This window comes from Salvia splendens, chromosome 9 (genome assembly GCF_004379255.2).
Source record: "Salvia splendens isolate huo1 chromosome 9, SspV2, whole genome shotgun sequence".
Lineage (NCBI taxonomy): Eukaryota > Viridiplantae > Streptophyta > Magnoliopsida > Lamiales > Lamiaceae > Salvia > Salvia splendens.
The window spans coordinates 7048781-7066026 of NC_056040.1; the positions used below are offsets into that span (position 1 = coordinate 7048781).

At 35.1% G+C, this 17246-nt stretch overlaps 4 protein-coding genes and 1 pseudogene across 4 annotated transcripts; 4 read left to right on the forward strand and 1 right to left on the reverse strand.

Moving 5' to 3' along the window:
- Nucleotides 1-73: 73 nt before the first annotated feature.
- On the forward strand, nucleotides 74-695 carry LOC121746993 (calcium-binding protein CML38-like). Its single transcript, XM_042140965.1, has one exon. The coding sequence runs from the start codon at nucleotides 186-188 to the stop codon at nucleotides 609-611; it is 426 nt and encodes a 141-aa protein (XP_041996899.1). The 5' UTR covers nucleotides 74-185; the 3' UTR covers nucleotides 612-695.
- A 2766-nt stretch (nucleotides 696-3461) lies between these two features.
- LOC121747239 lies at nucleotides 3462-3974 on the forward strand (annotated as a pseudogene).
- A 3366-nt stretch (nucleotides 3975-7340) lies between these two features.
- On the forward strand, nucleotides 7341-8037 carry LOC121747311 (calcium-binding protein CML38-like). The gene has a single exon (XM_042141327.1). It carries the CDS (start codon nucleotides 7392-7394, stop codon nucleotides 7809-7811), a length of 420 nt encoding a protein of 139 aa, XP_041997261.1. The 5' UTR covers nucleotides 7341-7391; the 3' UTR covers nucleotides 7812-8037.
- A 5454-nt stretch (nucleotides 8038-13491) lies between these two features.
- Nucleotides 13492-14004, forward strand: LOC121749073 (60S acidic ribosomal protein P1-like). The gene is made up of 3 exons (XM_042143685.1): nucleotides 13492-13560; nucleotides 13650-13835; nucleotides 13951-14004. The coding sequence occupies exons 1-3, from the start codon at nucleotides 13492-13494 to the stop codon at nucleotides 14002-14004; spliced, it is 309 nt and encodes a 102-aa protein (XP_041999619.1).
- Nucleotides 14005-14102: 98 nt separating this feature from the next.
- Nucleotides 14103-16418, reverse strand: LOC121746874 (protein LYK2-like). The gene has a single exon (XM_042140825.1). The coding sequence runs from the start codon at nucleotides 16248-16250 to the stop codon at nucleotides 14373-14375; it is 1878 nt and encodes a 625-aa protein (XP_041996759.1). The 5' UTR covers nucleotides 16251-16418; the 3' UTR covers nucleotides 14103-14372.
- Between the last annotated feature and the right edge of the window lie 828 nt (nucleotides 16419-17246).

The following is a 17246-nucleotide window of genomic DNA, read 5'->3' on the forward strand; positions in this document are numbered from 1 at the left end:
GACTTATTGAAAAGGACACGTCATCATTCTCCGCGTTCCATTTACAATTACTCCACAACACTATAAATATACCTCAAACTCCAGCCTTAATTCCATCAATTCGCAAACAAAATACTATCTTCTTCACTGATTCAATCAATTAAGCCTTACTTTTGTCTCAAATTTCGCATCTCACAAATCCATCAATGGAGAAATTCGAGCAATACGGGAGAGTTTTCAACCACTTTGATTCGGACGGTGACGGCAGAATAAGCCCGAAGGAGCTGCGCCAGTGCGTGGCCTCGATTGGCGGCGACATGGCGGCAGCTGAGGCGGAGGCGGCGGTGGCGGTGGCGGATTCGGACGGGGACGGGTTGTTGAGTTTGGATGATTTCGTGAGGATAGTGGAGGGGGCGGGAGAGGAAGAGAAGCAAAGCGATTTGAAAGCGGCATTCAAACTGTACGCACCGGAGGGAAGCTCGTGCATTACAGCAGAGAGCTTGAAGAAGATGCTCAACAGATTGGGGCAGAGAAGGAGTGTTCACGATTGCAAAAATATGATCGCCCCTTTTGATCTTAATGGCGATGGAGTGCTTAATTTCGATGAGTTTAAGATTATGATGTCGTGTTGATACCCCTCAATTTTAAGATTTTTTAATTTCTGTATATGGATTCAATTCAATTCAATTATTCACACCATTGATTGATTCTTTTTACTTGTTTGTTTTCGAGGTCTGTGTTCTTAACTGCATTTTGCCGCCAGAATTCGAAAGTAAATCAAAAAATATGCTCCAAATATAATGTGGTATATATGTCACAATTTATTAATTGAGATAGATTTACATCTCATTTCTTTGTACGCACTTAATAAGACAATTAGACACATACACACCAAATTGCAATTTTGTCAAAAGTTCTAGACGATATGGCTAAAACGCATTGGGCCTAGCCTGGTTTCAGCTATCCTCCCGTCTTTCTCTATATTTTAGGGGATTCTTATTCAAATACTTTGTTTTCTTTGATCATCTTTGTAAATTGTAATATTTGTATATTTCTTGTATATACGCATAAATCAAAATAAAATGAATAAACAAATTTTAGATTAATTCGAATGAGAAATGCCTTAAAGGTGGGTATCCAATCCATTGTATCTAATCTTGCATCACTAAACATGCCTAATTTTAAACCTAAAAACACATACTTTAGCCTAACCTCAGTGGAGCGGCCCCATATACCCATTAAACATTTTCTCAATTTATCTAGATAGACCCATATGTATAGTTTAACCCTTTTGCAAATGTGTTATTTTTAATAATGTCCTGTTTCAAAAATCTGAAGTCTGTCCATTCTATTCTTATTTAATAGTAATTTTTAAAATTTGATATTTAGCTATATAAAGTAGTGATAAAATGTCAACTTTATATATATTATATAAACTCTAAACTCCTCAACGTAGCACATTGTAAAATTTCAACATTTTTTATAGTAACACACTGTCAATCGTTGACGATGTATTGATATTTTCTGTTGATAATATTTTGTCATCTATTAATATTTTTTAATAGTCCAGATCATAGAGTTTGTATTTGATTGCATCCATAACTATATATATATATATATATGCATTTATTATGATAGTAATTAATAAGATTACAAATGTAATGTTTATATTTTCTTAAAATGCGTAATTTGAAAGTAGAAAATCAGTTTATACATTTTGAAATATCAGCCGTTCTTATTAATTGATTATTGAGCAATCAAGAAGCAAATCCTAGTGAACAAAACATATCAAATCAATTATGTCTCACATAACGACACCAAATTAATGTGAGAGTAGTCCATTTGTCATTGATTCCATTCCAGGGTAGAAAAGTCAATCACCATTCTTTGTGAACCGAATCAATGAATCTTCGCAACCGGCCAATAAAAATAAATGCCACGTATTAAACACAGCAAAATAAGATCAAAATATTTGACTATGTCGATCGATCTCTATAATTACATATAGTAGATCCTTTATTATTCATCTTTGTCGACAGTTGGATCATAGCTCATTATAGGCATGCAAATTGCACCACATTATTAATTTATCTTGAGTTGACCAATGACACTCATGTATCTGACAGAGACCAGAAATTTATTGTTTGTGCAATTTGGTATTGAAAGTGGGTATAGGATGTATAGGATCGATCATCACCCTCGGATTACCACTAATCATGTTGATGTAATCGTGACAAGGAGGATTAAGACCGACCACTTGGACCAATCAATTGAAGCTCTTCTAGTACATTTTTGTTTGGGACATTTTATTTTTTAATATTTTAAGTTGGCTTTTTCATCGTGTCAAGACTATGATATGGGCGTCTAAGTATTCCACACCACCAAAACTATGGTTAAATGATAACCTTAATTCTTATTGCGAGATTCGTGAAAATTACGGTAACATACATATTAAGTTTAATTAATTTATGCAGTACATCTTTTTTTTTTTTGCATTCACAACACGTATAATTTATTAGTACTATATAAATTATTGCAATTTTCACCACTATCTCCATAACATTAATGGTGTCGAGATCAAATAAGCTACATTTTTAAATAGTGAGACTAAGAATTATATCCATTTAATTAATACATAAATTACAATGAATTAAGAACTAAATCTGTTTTTTTTTTCAAATTTCAAATCATGCATAACTACATTATGCAGAAAAAAATATCACATATTATTGTGCTTGCATTGTTCTAATGATAATGATAGTGTGTTTAATATGTAATGCCTAAGGTTTTAGATTCGAGTCCACTGTAACATTTTCTCTAAATTTTCTTCCGTGTATCAATGAATTAGTAAAAAAAAAGTATAGTAAATTATTTTCTATTTACTCAGTTATTGGACTATGGAATATTCTTTAAAAAAATTAGAGTTACCACCGTACTTGACGGTGTTCTTTCTTGTTGGATTAACCGTGTCAAAATCATTTTTTCTTGAATTCTATGAAATTCTTACTATTCTCTTTGTCTCATAAAAAATAGTATCACACTAGAAATGTGATTTACTTGTTGATTTATATACATAAAAGATAGTAGTATCACACTAGAAATGTGATTTACTTGTTGATTTAAATACAAAGCAGTACTGAATTCTTCGTTACATATTGCAAAATTTTGATTTTTTTTTCCCTTGGAATCGAGGGAATGGGATGACCGATGATGAGAATTGAACCTTGTGTTCTCTATTAGTAGAATATTATTTTATTGAAAAACAAATTTATATTCAATAGTCAAATTTTATTTTTTAATGTATTGCATCAACAAAACAGAGTATAGTTTGTTAATTAAAGTCTTAACCGTTTTGAAGACGTAGGCGAAGTTTATGATAAGGTCAAACAGCCTTCGCTGATGCTTCCCATTACTCTGGATTTATAGGAAAAGGACACGTCATCATTCTCCGCGTTCCCTTTAAATTAAAAAAAATCATCCGCAAACAAAATATCTTCATTCCTAATTCAATCAATTATAGTAGTAGTATCTTACATTTTCCCCCTCAAATTCGTCAATGAAGAAATTCGAGCAATACGAGAGAGTTTTCAGCCACTTCGATTCGGACGGCGACGGCAGAATAAGCCCGGAGGAGCTGCGGCAGTGCGTGGCCTCGATCGGCGGCGACATGGCGGTGGCGCTCACGGAGCGATTTGAAGGCGGCGTTTGAACTGTACGCGCCGGAGGGAAGCGCGTGCATTACTCCAGAGAGCTTGAAGAGAATGCTGAGTAGATTGGGGCAGAGAAGAAGTGTTCACGATTGCAAGAAGATGATCGCCTCTTTTGATCTCAATGGCGATGGAGTTCTCAATTTCGACGAGTTTAAGATTATGATGACCTGCTGAGCTGATTATGATGACTATGGATTATTGAATGATCGATAGTTTTATGTTTTTAGATTGTTCCTCATTTGATATTTATTTCTGCATATAAAATCCAGTTTAACTTTGATACAATGATTGTTTGTTTCTACTGATCCTCTTATTGACAGAGTATACAATGTGCTGACTTAATTAAGTCACTGGAAATCTTTACTGATAATGAATAATTTAATGCAGATTTTTTTATACTGAATCCAACTTAACTTTCTATAGTTTTGATAATGAAAAATTTAATGCAAAATTAGATAATGAAAAAGTGGTTCAAACTTCAAACAACACTGTGATTGACGAACAAAAAAGAATAGAGCAGTATGATTATTTTTTAGATGAAACTACTAATTAATTCATATAAAAATAATTAATTTAATCATTAGTTACGCTAGCTGATAGCTAGTAATGAATACTGTTGATATACAGTTAATGCCATGTGACTTACAAAAAAATTATTTAGCCAATTAAATGGAAAATAACAATGAATATAGTATAATAAAATATGAGAAAAGAGAAAATAAAAGAATAGAAACTAAATATATTGTTTTAAAAAAATCAATCATAATATGATACCAAAAAAACGAATACTCTATATGACTCAACTATGAGATGGAAAAATATCTCACTTTGATTTGTTATACGTGCATCTTAAGAATTACTACACCCATTTATAAAAAATAGTATTGATTGTAGATAACATGTGTTTTAATGCAAAATTAGTAAAATAAATGATAAATAGAGAAAAAAAATAATTAAAATATTATTAGTGAAAAATAAAGATACCCGCCATATTAGTTAGAAGCTTAGAGCATCTCCAAGAGAAAAATGGAAGATAAACTTCTCATTATCTCTTCAAAAGATAAATATTGTAGTACCTTCTTAAAAAGTGGGGTGTGGAGTAGTGAATTCCAAGAAAAGAGGTAAATTGAAAAATGTATACAAAAATAATTATTATATTTACCTTTTGGGTGGATAAGAAGTAAATACAATATCTCTTCAAAATTGAAGATGATGTAATACTTTCTCCAAAATCTTTCACATCAGAGAGGTGGTTTTTATGAAAAAAGTGAACTATAAAAATAGTCTTTGGACTATGCGTTTATCTCGCCAATGAACCCTGGACTTTCAAAATATCCCCAAACAATCCTGGACTAAGCGTTTATCTTGAAAGTGGTCCCTTTTCACTGTTTCGTGACGAAAATACACTTTTGGAGGGTTTTGGGGGTTTGGGCAACTTGGTCTTTTTACATTTTAAATTTGATATTATTTCAGTGATGTACTAAATCTGATATTATTTCAAAATTATCATTCTTCTTCCATTTTGCCATCCTTCACTTTGTTTCTTTATTTCAATATTATATTTAATTTTATAAAATTAAATTTAAAATTTTGATTTTTAAATATCAATAAATTTTTTAATTAAAACTATTAATTCATGGACACTATAAATATTGATTAAAACTATTAATTTTTTTTATTTAATATAATACTCAGCTGAATTGAAAAAGTAAAAATTAATCATGATGGAAAAATAAGAGCTATTCTATTTAGCTTTCTTTCGGTTGTTATAATTGCTTGTGATTAAATATTATGAAGTTGACTAAAAATTTGATACTATTAAAAATTTGATATAGGAGAATTTTTTGTTGAAATTTTCTAGTTAATTTTGATTGTTTTCAAATTAATAAACAAAAACTATATTAGTGTTACATTAGATGCATATTTATTTCAGAATAAATCGTGTTATATGATCTATTTATGATTAAAACTATTAAATATTGATTAAAACTAAGGGATCATACCTTATTGATTAAATATTAGACACTATCAAATATTGATTAAAACTATTAATTTGTTATTTAATAGTAATTTTAATAATTAAAAAAATTATTGATATTTAAAAATCAAAATTTAAAATTTTATTTTATAAAATTAAATCTAATATTGAAATAAAGAAACAAAGCGAAGGATGACAAAAGGGAAGAAGAATGATAATTTTGAAATAATATCAGATTTAGTACATCTAATATCAGATTTAAAATGTAAAAAGACCAAATTGCCCAAACCCCCCAAAAGGGTATTTTCGTCTCGAAACAGTGAAAAAAGACCATTTCCAAGATAAAAGCTTAGTCCAGGGCCGTCTGGAGATATTTTGAAAGTCCAAGGTTCATTGGTGGGATTAATGCATAGTCCAGAGACTATTTTTGTAGTTCACTCTTATGAAAAAGAGGTAATAGTAATTATTTCTCTTTACTTCATTATTTACCTCCTCCATTGAATACGATTTTAGGAAAAATTTACGAGACTAATTTTTATAGACTATTCCAAATAGAAAAACTAACATTTTTTTGTAAACAAAAGTAGTACGCTATACAGAAAAGTCCGTGAAAAAAATGAATGAAATATAATAAGTTATACTTTTATATATTAATTTTATACTCTCCCGTCCCAGTTTAGGAGTGCAATTTAGTTAGGGCACGGGTTTTAAGAAATTGTTGGAGTGTGTAATAATTGAAGTGAGGTAGTGGTTGTTAGAGTGTGTAATAATTGAAAGTAGTAGAAAGTGAGACCCTTTTGACTTTGTATATGTTTAAGATTTTGTTTTGTTTTATTTTTATGAAAGTAAGAGCATTTGAGTGTAAATTTCATCAACAATGAGATTATATTTTATGTCCAAATATGATAAATTTTAAATAAGACTCTTAAACTGAGACGGACGGAAATGACAAAACATGACTCTTAAACTGAGACGGAGGGGGTGTATAATAAGATTTAAAATGAGTTAATTGAATGTGAAGTCTTTTCATAGAAAATAAAAATAAAATATTGAATAAGATGTTCCAAAATGATACTCCATGAATCCGTCCACGTTCAATGATGGAGTTCGGTGTAATCCAGATACGTACTTCAACGAATCAATTTCGCTTATTTTCAGTTTGATGAGTGTGAATATTTCTCATGAACAAAATTGAGGATGATAGATGATGAGATTAAAAATCCGAATAAAAAATAGTGATTCACGTTTTATTAATATATTCATCCTACTGAATTCCTGAATTTTTAATGATTTGGATGAGCATGAAAAATACTACTACTATTAATTTAATTATTAATCGTTTTGACAGTGAACAATTCAAATTTTAACGTAAAAGTAGCAGTAAAAGTATATGAAAATTATAATTATAGGAGTAGCAAGTAGTACAATTAAATTGTATTTCCTAAAGAAAAAGGAATATTAAAACTGACCCATCTATAGTTTTCATTAAATAAAAACAAAAGACTAGCGTTAGTGCAAGTAAACGTATGCAAGTCGATAATAATAATCTAAAATAGGCTTCCTCGTTGCTTCCTAATAACGGTACCAAGTTATTTCAAATATTGACCCTAAAACAACACTCAACATTCCTCGACCGCGTTGCCCACACAACTCTATATATACCTCAAACACAAACCTCACTCCCACAAAACAAACGCATCAAAAATTCAAACATTTTTTTTCGAATGGAGAAATATGAACAATTCGAGAGAGTTTTCAGCCACTTCGACTCGAACAACGACGGCAAAATAAGCCCCGAGGAGCTGTGCCAGTGCGTGGCCGACATGGCGGCTGAAGAGGCGGAGGCGGCGGTGGCGCTGATGGACTCGGACGGGGACGGGTTGTTGAGCTTGGAGGATTTCGTGAAGATAGTGGAGGGAGCGGGAGAGGAAGAGAGGCAGAGCGATTTGATGGCGGCGTTCAAACTGTACGCACCGGAGGGAAGCTCGTGCATTACTGCAGAGAGCTTGAAGAGAATGCTGAGTAGATTGGGGGAGAGAAGGAGTGTTCACGACTGCAAGAATATGATCGCCACTTTTGATCTTAATGGCGATGGAGTGCTTAATTTCGACGAGTTTAAGATTATGATGTCGTCTGCTTGTTGATGGATCTCAGATTGTTAGTTTTTTTTAGATCAGATTATTGTTTTCTGATTGAGTTTGATTAATCGGGGAAGCGTTGACTTGGTTTTTCTGATAGATATGCGAAATCTTGTTTTCCATTTAGTGCGGATATCTGTTTTAACTAATTATGTCAATTAAATCAAACTGGATTTGTTTCATCTTTTCTGGGGATGACTACTTATTAATGAAGTGGATATTGTATTTCAAATTAAGCTTTTACACAGCCATTTTCTTTCTCACGAAGTACTAGTAGATAGGCGTATAAAATCATACTGTATTATTTTTTTACTCGGCTATTTTATAATAAAGTAGTACTACAATTGTTTAGGAGTATATATCCATATTGAATTGTCACTAACTATTATAATAAGAAGGCAAAGCGCATTAATAATGTCATTTCCTAGCAGTGAGTCTTCAGAAAATTAGATTTAATCTCAATCAATCAAATTAGTTCAAGAACTCAAATCAATTTTATAAAAAAGACTTTTTAAAATCAAATTAGTATGAGAAAGTAATAAAAATAATCTATTAGTACCAGCCTAGATACGATGTTAGTTTTTTATAATAAAAAAAAGTTACTATTATTGATAAACGAGCATGGAAAACCGCCAAACATTTCATGGTAGAGGTTCAAAGTCAATTATCATGTAATTTCCAATAACAGTAGCTAATAATTTAGTGCTGCGGCGGATGATTCTAGTTACATATATATTGTTACTAAGTTATTGTTATCAACTTGAGTTGCTACCTATACTAAATAGGAACAGCAAGGACACATTAATTTGATAACTTAATTGAGTTATTATTATCAACTTGAGTTGCTACGTACTCAGTGTAGTAATTAAAGCAAGGACAAATTAATACTATCTCCGTCCATGAAAAATAGGGCTATTCCATTTTTATCCCCTATTTTGGAAAAATGATAATAAATAGTTAAAGTGGATATAAAGAAAAGTAAGAGAGAGAATAATATATTGAAGTCTCTTGTATATATTATTCTCTCTCTTACTTTTCTTTATATCCACTTTAACTATTTATTATCATTTTTCCAAAATGAGGAATAAAAATGGAATAGCCCTATTTTTCGTGGATGGAAGGAGCTATTCCATAGAGTTGCTATGAGGGAATAGCATGAGCATAACTAATACTTCCTTTGTCCCCCAATAATTGTCCACCGTTACAAATTCAAAAAATATAAGGGAAAGTGGTTTAAAAAGTTAGTGGAATGTGTGTCTTATTTTTATATACTAGTCGTATTAGTTTTGTAATAAAATGTGAATGAAAAGAGTTAGTAGAATGTGGAGTCTACTTACCATTTATGATAAAAATTGAAAGTGGATAATTCATTGGGGACAAATGAAAATTGCTAAAGTGGACAATTAATTGGGGACGAGAGGGGTATATCTACATAGATTTGGTGAGAAATAGACTTTTAATAAAAAAAAATGAGAACGATATAGCACGTACTTATTAAGAATAGAAAATGAAGTATCAAATTTCCGTTCTTTATGTGGTGCATTAGTTCATTATAAGGAGATGCACCCACCTTAGATCTTTGTAATTAAAAGGTTGAAAATAATTTTCATTTCTCATACCTACATGTGGCAATTTTTATACATTTATTTTGCAAAATTTGCTTTGGTATTTTGAATCCTAATTTTGAATCAAAACCGTAATCAATTCAATTATTATGGGTATCACATTCATGAAGATAAACCTAACAAAATTGAAATCATATCAATGGAAATTCAGAAAATAATAGGTAGGTCAAATATATGTAAAGTAATTTGAGATGGTTACATATCGAGTAGTTTGGTCGAATGTTGAAGAAATTAATGATGATTTGAAAAGAATGTTCGAGAAGTTGAAGAATCTTCTGGAATGCTCTTAAAAGTTGGATGCAGACAAAAATAGCATGAAATGTGCAGTTGGACTTTGAATAATAGTCCATGCAATGCATGGGTCGGTTGCTGAATTGAAAGAGCAAGTCAAACTCAAATATCATCCACAATTTTACACTCAAGTCAATGTCGCGTCCATTAATGTCACGATTTAGGATTCCGGTATGTGTTCAAAACACCTACGTCATTGCTGACTATATTTTTTACTCAATTCTCATCATGTTTAAGCAATAACATTCATATTACTAAAAATAAAAACTATTTTATTTTAGTTCATTTCTTAAAATATTTTTTTATTTTAAAAAAACTATTTATTCACTAATAATATGAGATTCATTCTATATTAATAATATTTTAATATAATTTTTTAATTAATTATACATTAAAGTTCGTGATGTTTTAAATTTTTTATTTTTAAAGTACATAGTATAACGTTCTAAATCTCCCCCCACCACTCCTTATCTAATTAGTTGACTTTTTTTCCTGAATTAATTATAATATGCCATTTAATGTACTTAGATAATTAGAGTTTTGTTAGTCAACTGAAGATATAATAAAATAAAAAAGAAAATAAAATAGAGAGGGAAAAATAAGAGAGAGTATTTAAAAAAAGATGACTGAAAAAATAAATATGAATCTAGTAATATTTTTCTATTATAATCTTCTTTATAATTAAATACATGTTGCACTCATATTTATATTGTCACGGCCATATTTTCACAAGCGTGAAAAAAGATTTTTTTAGCTCAATAAAAAACAACCCAGTATCACAGCTAAAGTGAACCCACTGCAGAATTAATTTAGGCCCATAAGACCATCAGCAGTGGGGCGCCCTAAGGCGCGCCCTATGGCGCGCCACGTCAGCATTTTTATCCTCCTCCTTCTCCACCTGCAGTGGGCGCCCTAAGGCGCGCCCTATGGCGCGCCACATCATCAATTTTGTAATATTTACAAAATACATACGAATTAAAAAAAAACTAAAATACATTTAAAATACGAATTTTAAAAACTTTATTCATTTAATAAAAATTAATACATTACAATGCGAAATAATAAAAAACGCAAACTCAGCGACGACAGTTACGAGCCCACACTTCTTCAATCATGTCGCTCATGAGCTGCGCATGCTCCTGTTGGTTGCGCATTGAGGCCTGCCTAGATAAAACCTCATCGAAACCTAACGGTAACCCTCTATCGGGTGTCTCGGTCGATGTGCCGGCAGAGCTAGATGCACGGTCGTCGTCATTCCAATCGGTGATGCTTCCGCCTTCACTCTCGACTATCATATTGTGCATGATTATGCACGCATATATGACATCGGCGATGACTTCCTTGTACCAGAAACGAGCCGGCCCTTTCACAATTGCCCACCGTGATTGGAGCACCCCAAATGCCCGCTCTACATCCTTCCGCGCCGCCTCTTGCTTTTGCGCAAATAAAACCCTCTTCTCACCAATCGGGCAGCTGACTGTCTTTAGGAAAACTGGCCACCGTGGGTAGATGCCGTCGGCCAAGTAGTACCCCATATGGTATTGGCGTATGTTGGTAGTAAACTCTATGGCCGGGCCGTTGCCGTTACATTGGTCGATGAAGAGAGTGGACAAGTTGAGGACGTTGATGTCGTTGTTCGACCCGGCTACGCCGAAGTAAGCATGCCAGATCCAAAGCCGATAGTCAGCGACGGCTTCGAGTATCATCGTCGGGTGGCTGCCCTTGTATCCACTTGTGAATTGGCCTCTCCACGCCCTCGGACAGTTCTTCCACTGCTAGTGCATACAGTCGATGCTCCCGAGCATCCCAGGAAACCCGTGCACCGTCTCGTGCATCTGCATCAAACCCTGGCAATCAGTGGCAGTCGGCTTGCGCAAATATGTGTCGCCATAGGCTTCTACTATCCCCCGACAAAAGTACTTCAGACACTCGCGGCCTGTAGTCTCCCCACAGTGGAGGTACTCGTCAAAAAGGTCCGCCGTGGTGCCGTATGCCAACTGACGAATAGCAGTCGTGCACTTTTGCAATGGTGTAAGACCGGATTTCCCGATGGCGTCCTCCCGAAACGTGAAGTATTCTTCACGTGAAGACAATGTACGAACAATGCTGAGAAAAGGTACCTCGACATTCGAAACCGGCGGCGGAAAACAGTCGGGCCCCAACGTGGTTGATCGGCAAAATAGTCTTCAACCAGACGCCTGTGAGCTTCCTCGTGGTTGCGTCGGACATACGTCCTAGGTCGAATAGGACGATGGACTTGCTCAGCCGCCGCCTTCTCGCGCTGCATTTGCGAATAGCATGTCGCCATGGCCTCTTCAACGGCTGCATCTAATGCTTCGTCAATCGAACGACCGGAATCAGACGAACTAGAACTATTGGTGTCTTCGCCGGGATTCATTTTCGTTGGATGTTGAGAGAGAATATGTTGAGAGATAGTCGATATGTTCGTATGCACAACTGAATGAGAAACGAGATTTATATTAAAAAACGAAACCGCGTGCCATCGTCCGCGGCCTTCACAATGGGGCGGACGATGTCGCGGACGATGGCCATCGTCCGCTGCGTCCGCAATGAGGCGGACGATGGCACGGACGATGGCCATCGTCCGTGGTTTAAGTCGCGCCTGAAGCATAGACCGCGACTATCGTCCGTGGCCTATGCCACACACCCACAGTGGGGGCAGACGATGAATGGCGCGGACGATGCGCGCCATCGGGCGTGCCTTCGTCCGCCCATTGCGGATGGTCTAAAGCCCAACCAGTTGTATAAAACAATATCCCAAGGTATTCGATGATGACAGAGGAATGATATGCTATCTAGGGTTGGAACGGTACGGTATACCGCGCCGAAATGGCCATACCGCATACCGTACCGTACCGTGCTACCTACCTTATGTGAACACCATTCTTGTTTGACGCACGTTTAGCGTTGTTCGTTTCGATTTATATATTTTGTTTGATTCTAATACATTTTTTAATGTTCCACAAAATTTATAAAATCAAAAATTGATTTGTTATTTTATTAATTTGTTTGAAATTATAGAGAAAACGAGCAAATCGACCTTTGATTTTTATGAATTTTGTGAAATTAAAATTTTCAAAAACATTAAAAAATGTATTGGAAGCAAACTAAATATATAAATCGGAACGAACAACGCTAAACGTGCGTCAAACGAGAGTGATGCTTATATAAGGAGAAAACATAAGATATGTAGCATACCATTCCTCTTCGATGATAATTGTATTTTGTGCCAATACTTTAAAAGTAATTAAATTTAAATTGGATTTACGAAACCCTTTATAAATTCTTTTGTTGAAATTAAAATTATCAGCATTGCACTTTGACTTTGGAGTATAACAACATATATGGAGTATTTATTTTCTGATCCGTCCATAATTATTCTAAAAATTATATTTAAAATCAAGCTATATTCTGGAGGTCATATTATATGAATATACTAACGATCTCTCAGTGCAGGCTTCTGTTAATTTCCATAAGATCTCTTTCGGAATTTATGTTAATTGCTTATGGCGAAATAATTCATAATCTAATATAGTTAATTTTCTTAAATTGTATATTTCCCTTAATTACTCAAACTAATTATTGCTACTGGAAATGCATCATATAATCATATTACAATGCTGCACGTACTGAAAATATTACAAAATTGATTTCCAATCTATTTGTTTGGTTAGTGTAGCAAATACTTTGTTATATATAGCTGCAGCAACATCTCCATCTCCATACAAGTCAGTTCGTTTAAAGGAAAGATGTCGGTTGGAGAGCTCGGTTGCACCTACGCTGCTTTGTTGCTCCACGACGATGGAATCCCGATCACTGTAACCATTTTTTTACTACATCTTCGCATTTTGGTCGGAATTTCATTTGTTAGTGTTAGTAGATTTAATTCATATGCATTATTTTTTAGGCTGAGAAAATATCGACTGTGCTCAAGGCTGCGAATGTGTCTGTTGAATCGTACTGGCCGGCTCTTTTTGCTAAGCTTTGCCAGAACAGGAATGTTGACGATCTTATTTTAAACGTTGGTGCTGGTGGTGGCGCTGCTGTGGTCGCAGTCGCTGCGAATGCTCCAATTGCTGCTGAGGAGAAGAAGGTATAACTTTCACCTGTATTTTATTGTCCTTCACTAAAATTGTTGGCTAACTATGATTTTTGTGTGGATGTTTTTATGAAGGTAATTACTAGTATTCTGTTTTTAATCATTTCAGGAAGAGGAAGATGGGGGAAGTGATGATGACTTGATGTTCAACTTGTTTGATTAAGAGAATTTAGTTTGAATGGCATTCTTTGTTCTAGTGAAAATTTAGTTATGTCTTACTTTAAAATGCAGTGTTACTGATGTACCTTTTGAAGCGTTTTGTTCACTTTGTAATGTGAGTAGAGTTTTCATTCAATTTGTGATTCATTTCATCATATTACTAATGTTATAGAAAAGGGTACAATTTATGCCCCTCAAGTGCTAAAGTACAAATACAACTTAAACGTTACCTATCATTTATATGTACTAATTCGATACCTAACTTGACAAAATAAGACTTTTAGGTTGAACAACCTATAACAAGTATACATAAACTAATAAGACCAACTTTCACATCTCCTTGGGCCATAGCACTATACTAACAACACATACTCAACTTAACTGGTCCTTCTCCGGCAACTCCTCGACTAATCTGAGCAACTTCTCGACGATCTCCCCCGCATTAGGCCTCAACGACACGTCGTCTTCCACACAAGATCTCGCAACATTGGCCAACATCACAGCCACACCCACATCGAAGCAATAACTCTCACCCAATGCACCATCCATCCATCCCCTGAGTTCCCCTGTTTCCTCTGTTTCCAGAATCCTCTTAATCTCGTCCGACACCTTCCCTGCCCCGTCTCTTTCCACTGGAGGCTTCCCGGATAGAACCTCCAGCATCACCACACCCAAAGCGAACACATCCATCCCAGTCGAGACCGTACCTTGACTGACAAACTCCGGTGCTAAATACCCGTTGTCTGACTCTTGTTCTTCTCCCAACTTCACCAAACCTAGTTTTGCAGTGAAATCTTCGTCGAGGAATATGTTCCGACTCCTTACGTTCCCATGAACGCAACTCGGGTTCATGATGTGGTGCATATGCTGCAACGCGGTAGCTACATCTAGGCAGATTTTAATCCTCTGATTCCAAGTGAGGAAGCAGCTGCAAGAAGCAATGAAATGGCTCTTGATCGCCAATCCCCCATGGATCCAGTCCTTCAATGAGCCATTCTTCGCATACTCAAACACGATGAAAGAATCAGATCCTTCAACCAAGCAAGTCCCCAGCATTGCCATGATGTTGGGGTGGCCATGGACGGCTCCATTTACCACCACCTCACAATCCATCTTGCTCATTTTCTCCCAAGAAACGCGCTTCACAGCCACGTTTTTCCCATTGAAACGGCCTTGGAAAACAGAGCCAGCAATGAGGTTGCTGGAGCTGAACCCCTCCGTCGCCTTGTGCAGATCCTCAAACGCGTAGCTCTCCACCCTCCCCTTCGTCGCCTCCTCCACGTTGTACTGAGACCCCTCGAACGACACCTTCTTGTCGCTCGTCGTCCTGATGCTTAAACTCAGCTGCTGCATTTCCACATCCGAAGCCCTCTTTCTCTTTATAGAACTCTCCTCCCTCTTTTTCCTCACATTAGTGAAGAAAAAGGCTAATCCGACGCCTATGCAAGCCAAGAAACCGATCACTCCAATCGCTGCAAACACTCCAATCATCCACTTCTTCGTCTTCCTCCTCCTCCTTCGCTGCTTCTTAACACGGATGCTCTCTTCCGGCCTCTCCAGGAAGCCGAGAATTGGCTTCCCTTGTGAAGGAATCACAAGTGTTGAGGTTGGTACGAGGTTGTCTTGTTCTTGTTTGAAACCTAATGCTGAATACTTAGCATTAGCAGAGACTAATAAATCTCGGGTTACATTAAACTTTGCAGCTAATTCAGTTAGTGTGTCGCCTGCCTTAACAGGATAAGTCACTAGGAACTTTCTAGAATCATCCGGAGCAGGGCAGGCACACTTCACTGGGACTATAATGCTCTTTCCTTCTGGAATGTTCCATGGCGGGATGCTCGGGTTTTTCGCCTTGATGGCGCAGCAAGAAGTCAAGCCCATGAGGGATTCAGCAATGTCAGAGAAGCTCTCACCTTTGATGCTAATCTTTGTCAATTCAGCTGTGGAGAAGCCATTGCTGCTGCACTTGCATTGGATCGGGATCAAGAAGTTAACGGAGTTGGAGAAGGCGTTTGCTTCTAAAAGATCGGCCGGAGCAAGTCTCAGCAAAGAGGTTAGATTTGAGAGGGATGAGTAGTGAGAGTTAGCATGAAGGATAGCATAAGTATTGCATTTTTTATCAGGTGTTTTATCAAGACATTGATAGTCTTGTGATGTAGGGAATTTGTCACAGTTTAGGCTAAGTGCAGATGTAATAACAAGATGGAAGAATACAAAAACTGTGACTTGCATCATATTTGTGTAAGACATACACAAGAGAAAAAAAAACTAAGCTAAAGAAGAAATGGGAGCAACTTTTATAAGGTGGGCGGGGGTGGTGTGAATATTTTTGGATATATAACAAGGTTTATCTATTTAATAAGGAGAATTGAGGGACAAGATTCTTGGATTTAGCACAGGTTAGTGTTATTTTTTATGACTTTGGTTTTTGTTCATTGGTGATTTTAATGGCTTTTGGGGTGGCTAAATATCCCATGTAAAATATTTGTTATTATGCTAGTCATGATGGAATTCTTTGAATTTGATACATTTTGGTGGGAGATTGATTTCTTTAGAATTTATCGACAGTTGAATAAGTCGTGTTGACAAGGAATTTTGAGATTTGTTTGTTCCCAAAAATCTAAATTTATGTGACCAATGTACATGGGGTTTAGTTGGTGATGACTTATACTTTGTTTAGTCTTAAAGATAATGATATAAAAAAGTACTACAAGTAGTTTAATACTACTAAGAATTAAGAGAGATGTGGGGATTCCTAGAACTTTTTATTTGTTCTTGTTAATGATGTTTAGATAAATGTGACAACTTTTCTATAGGTTGAAACTGGTACAATAGTTTGTGTATCTCTAGAGTCATAGGAAAGAGGAGGTGACTTGTGTTTTTTTTTTCTTTCTTCCATTTAGTATAATTATATAATACTACTACAGTATTATATAATCCATAATATACCGATGTAATGCTCATCAAAATCTCATGTTTTAAACAGCAAAGATTTGAAAGGATATCATGTGAAAGCATAAACTTGCATGGAAAAATAGTCATGAATTATCCTCTTTTTTCGAAGAAAAAAAAAGAAAAGAAACAAAGTTGATGTTATTAAGTGAAAAACATTAATATTACTAGCTAGAAATAAAGTCAAGATATCACATGAATAAAAATAAATTACAAAAAATGTGAACTCTTATCATATGAGAATTCATGTAGCACCACAATCACATGGTTGATGATTAGGTTAGCACACTAACA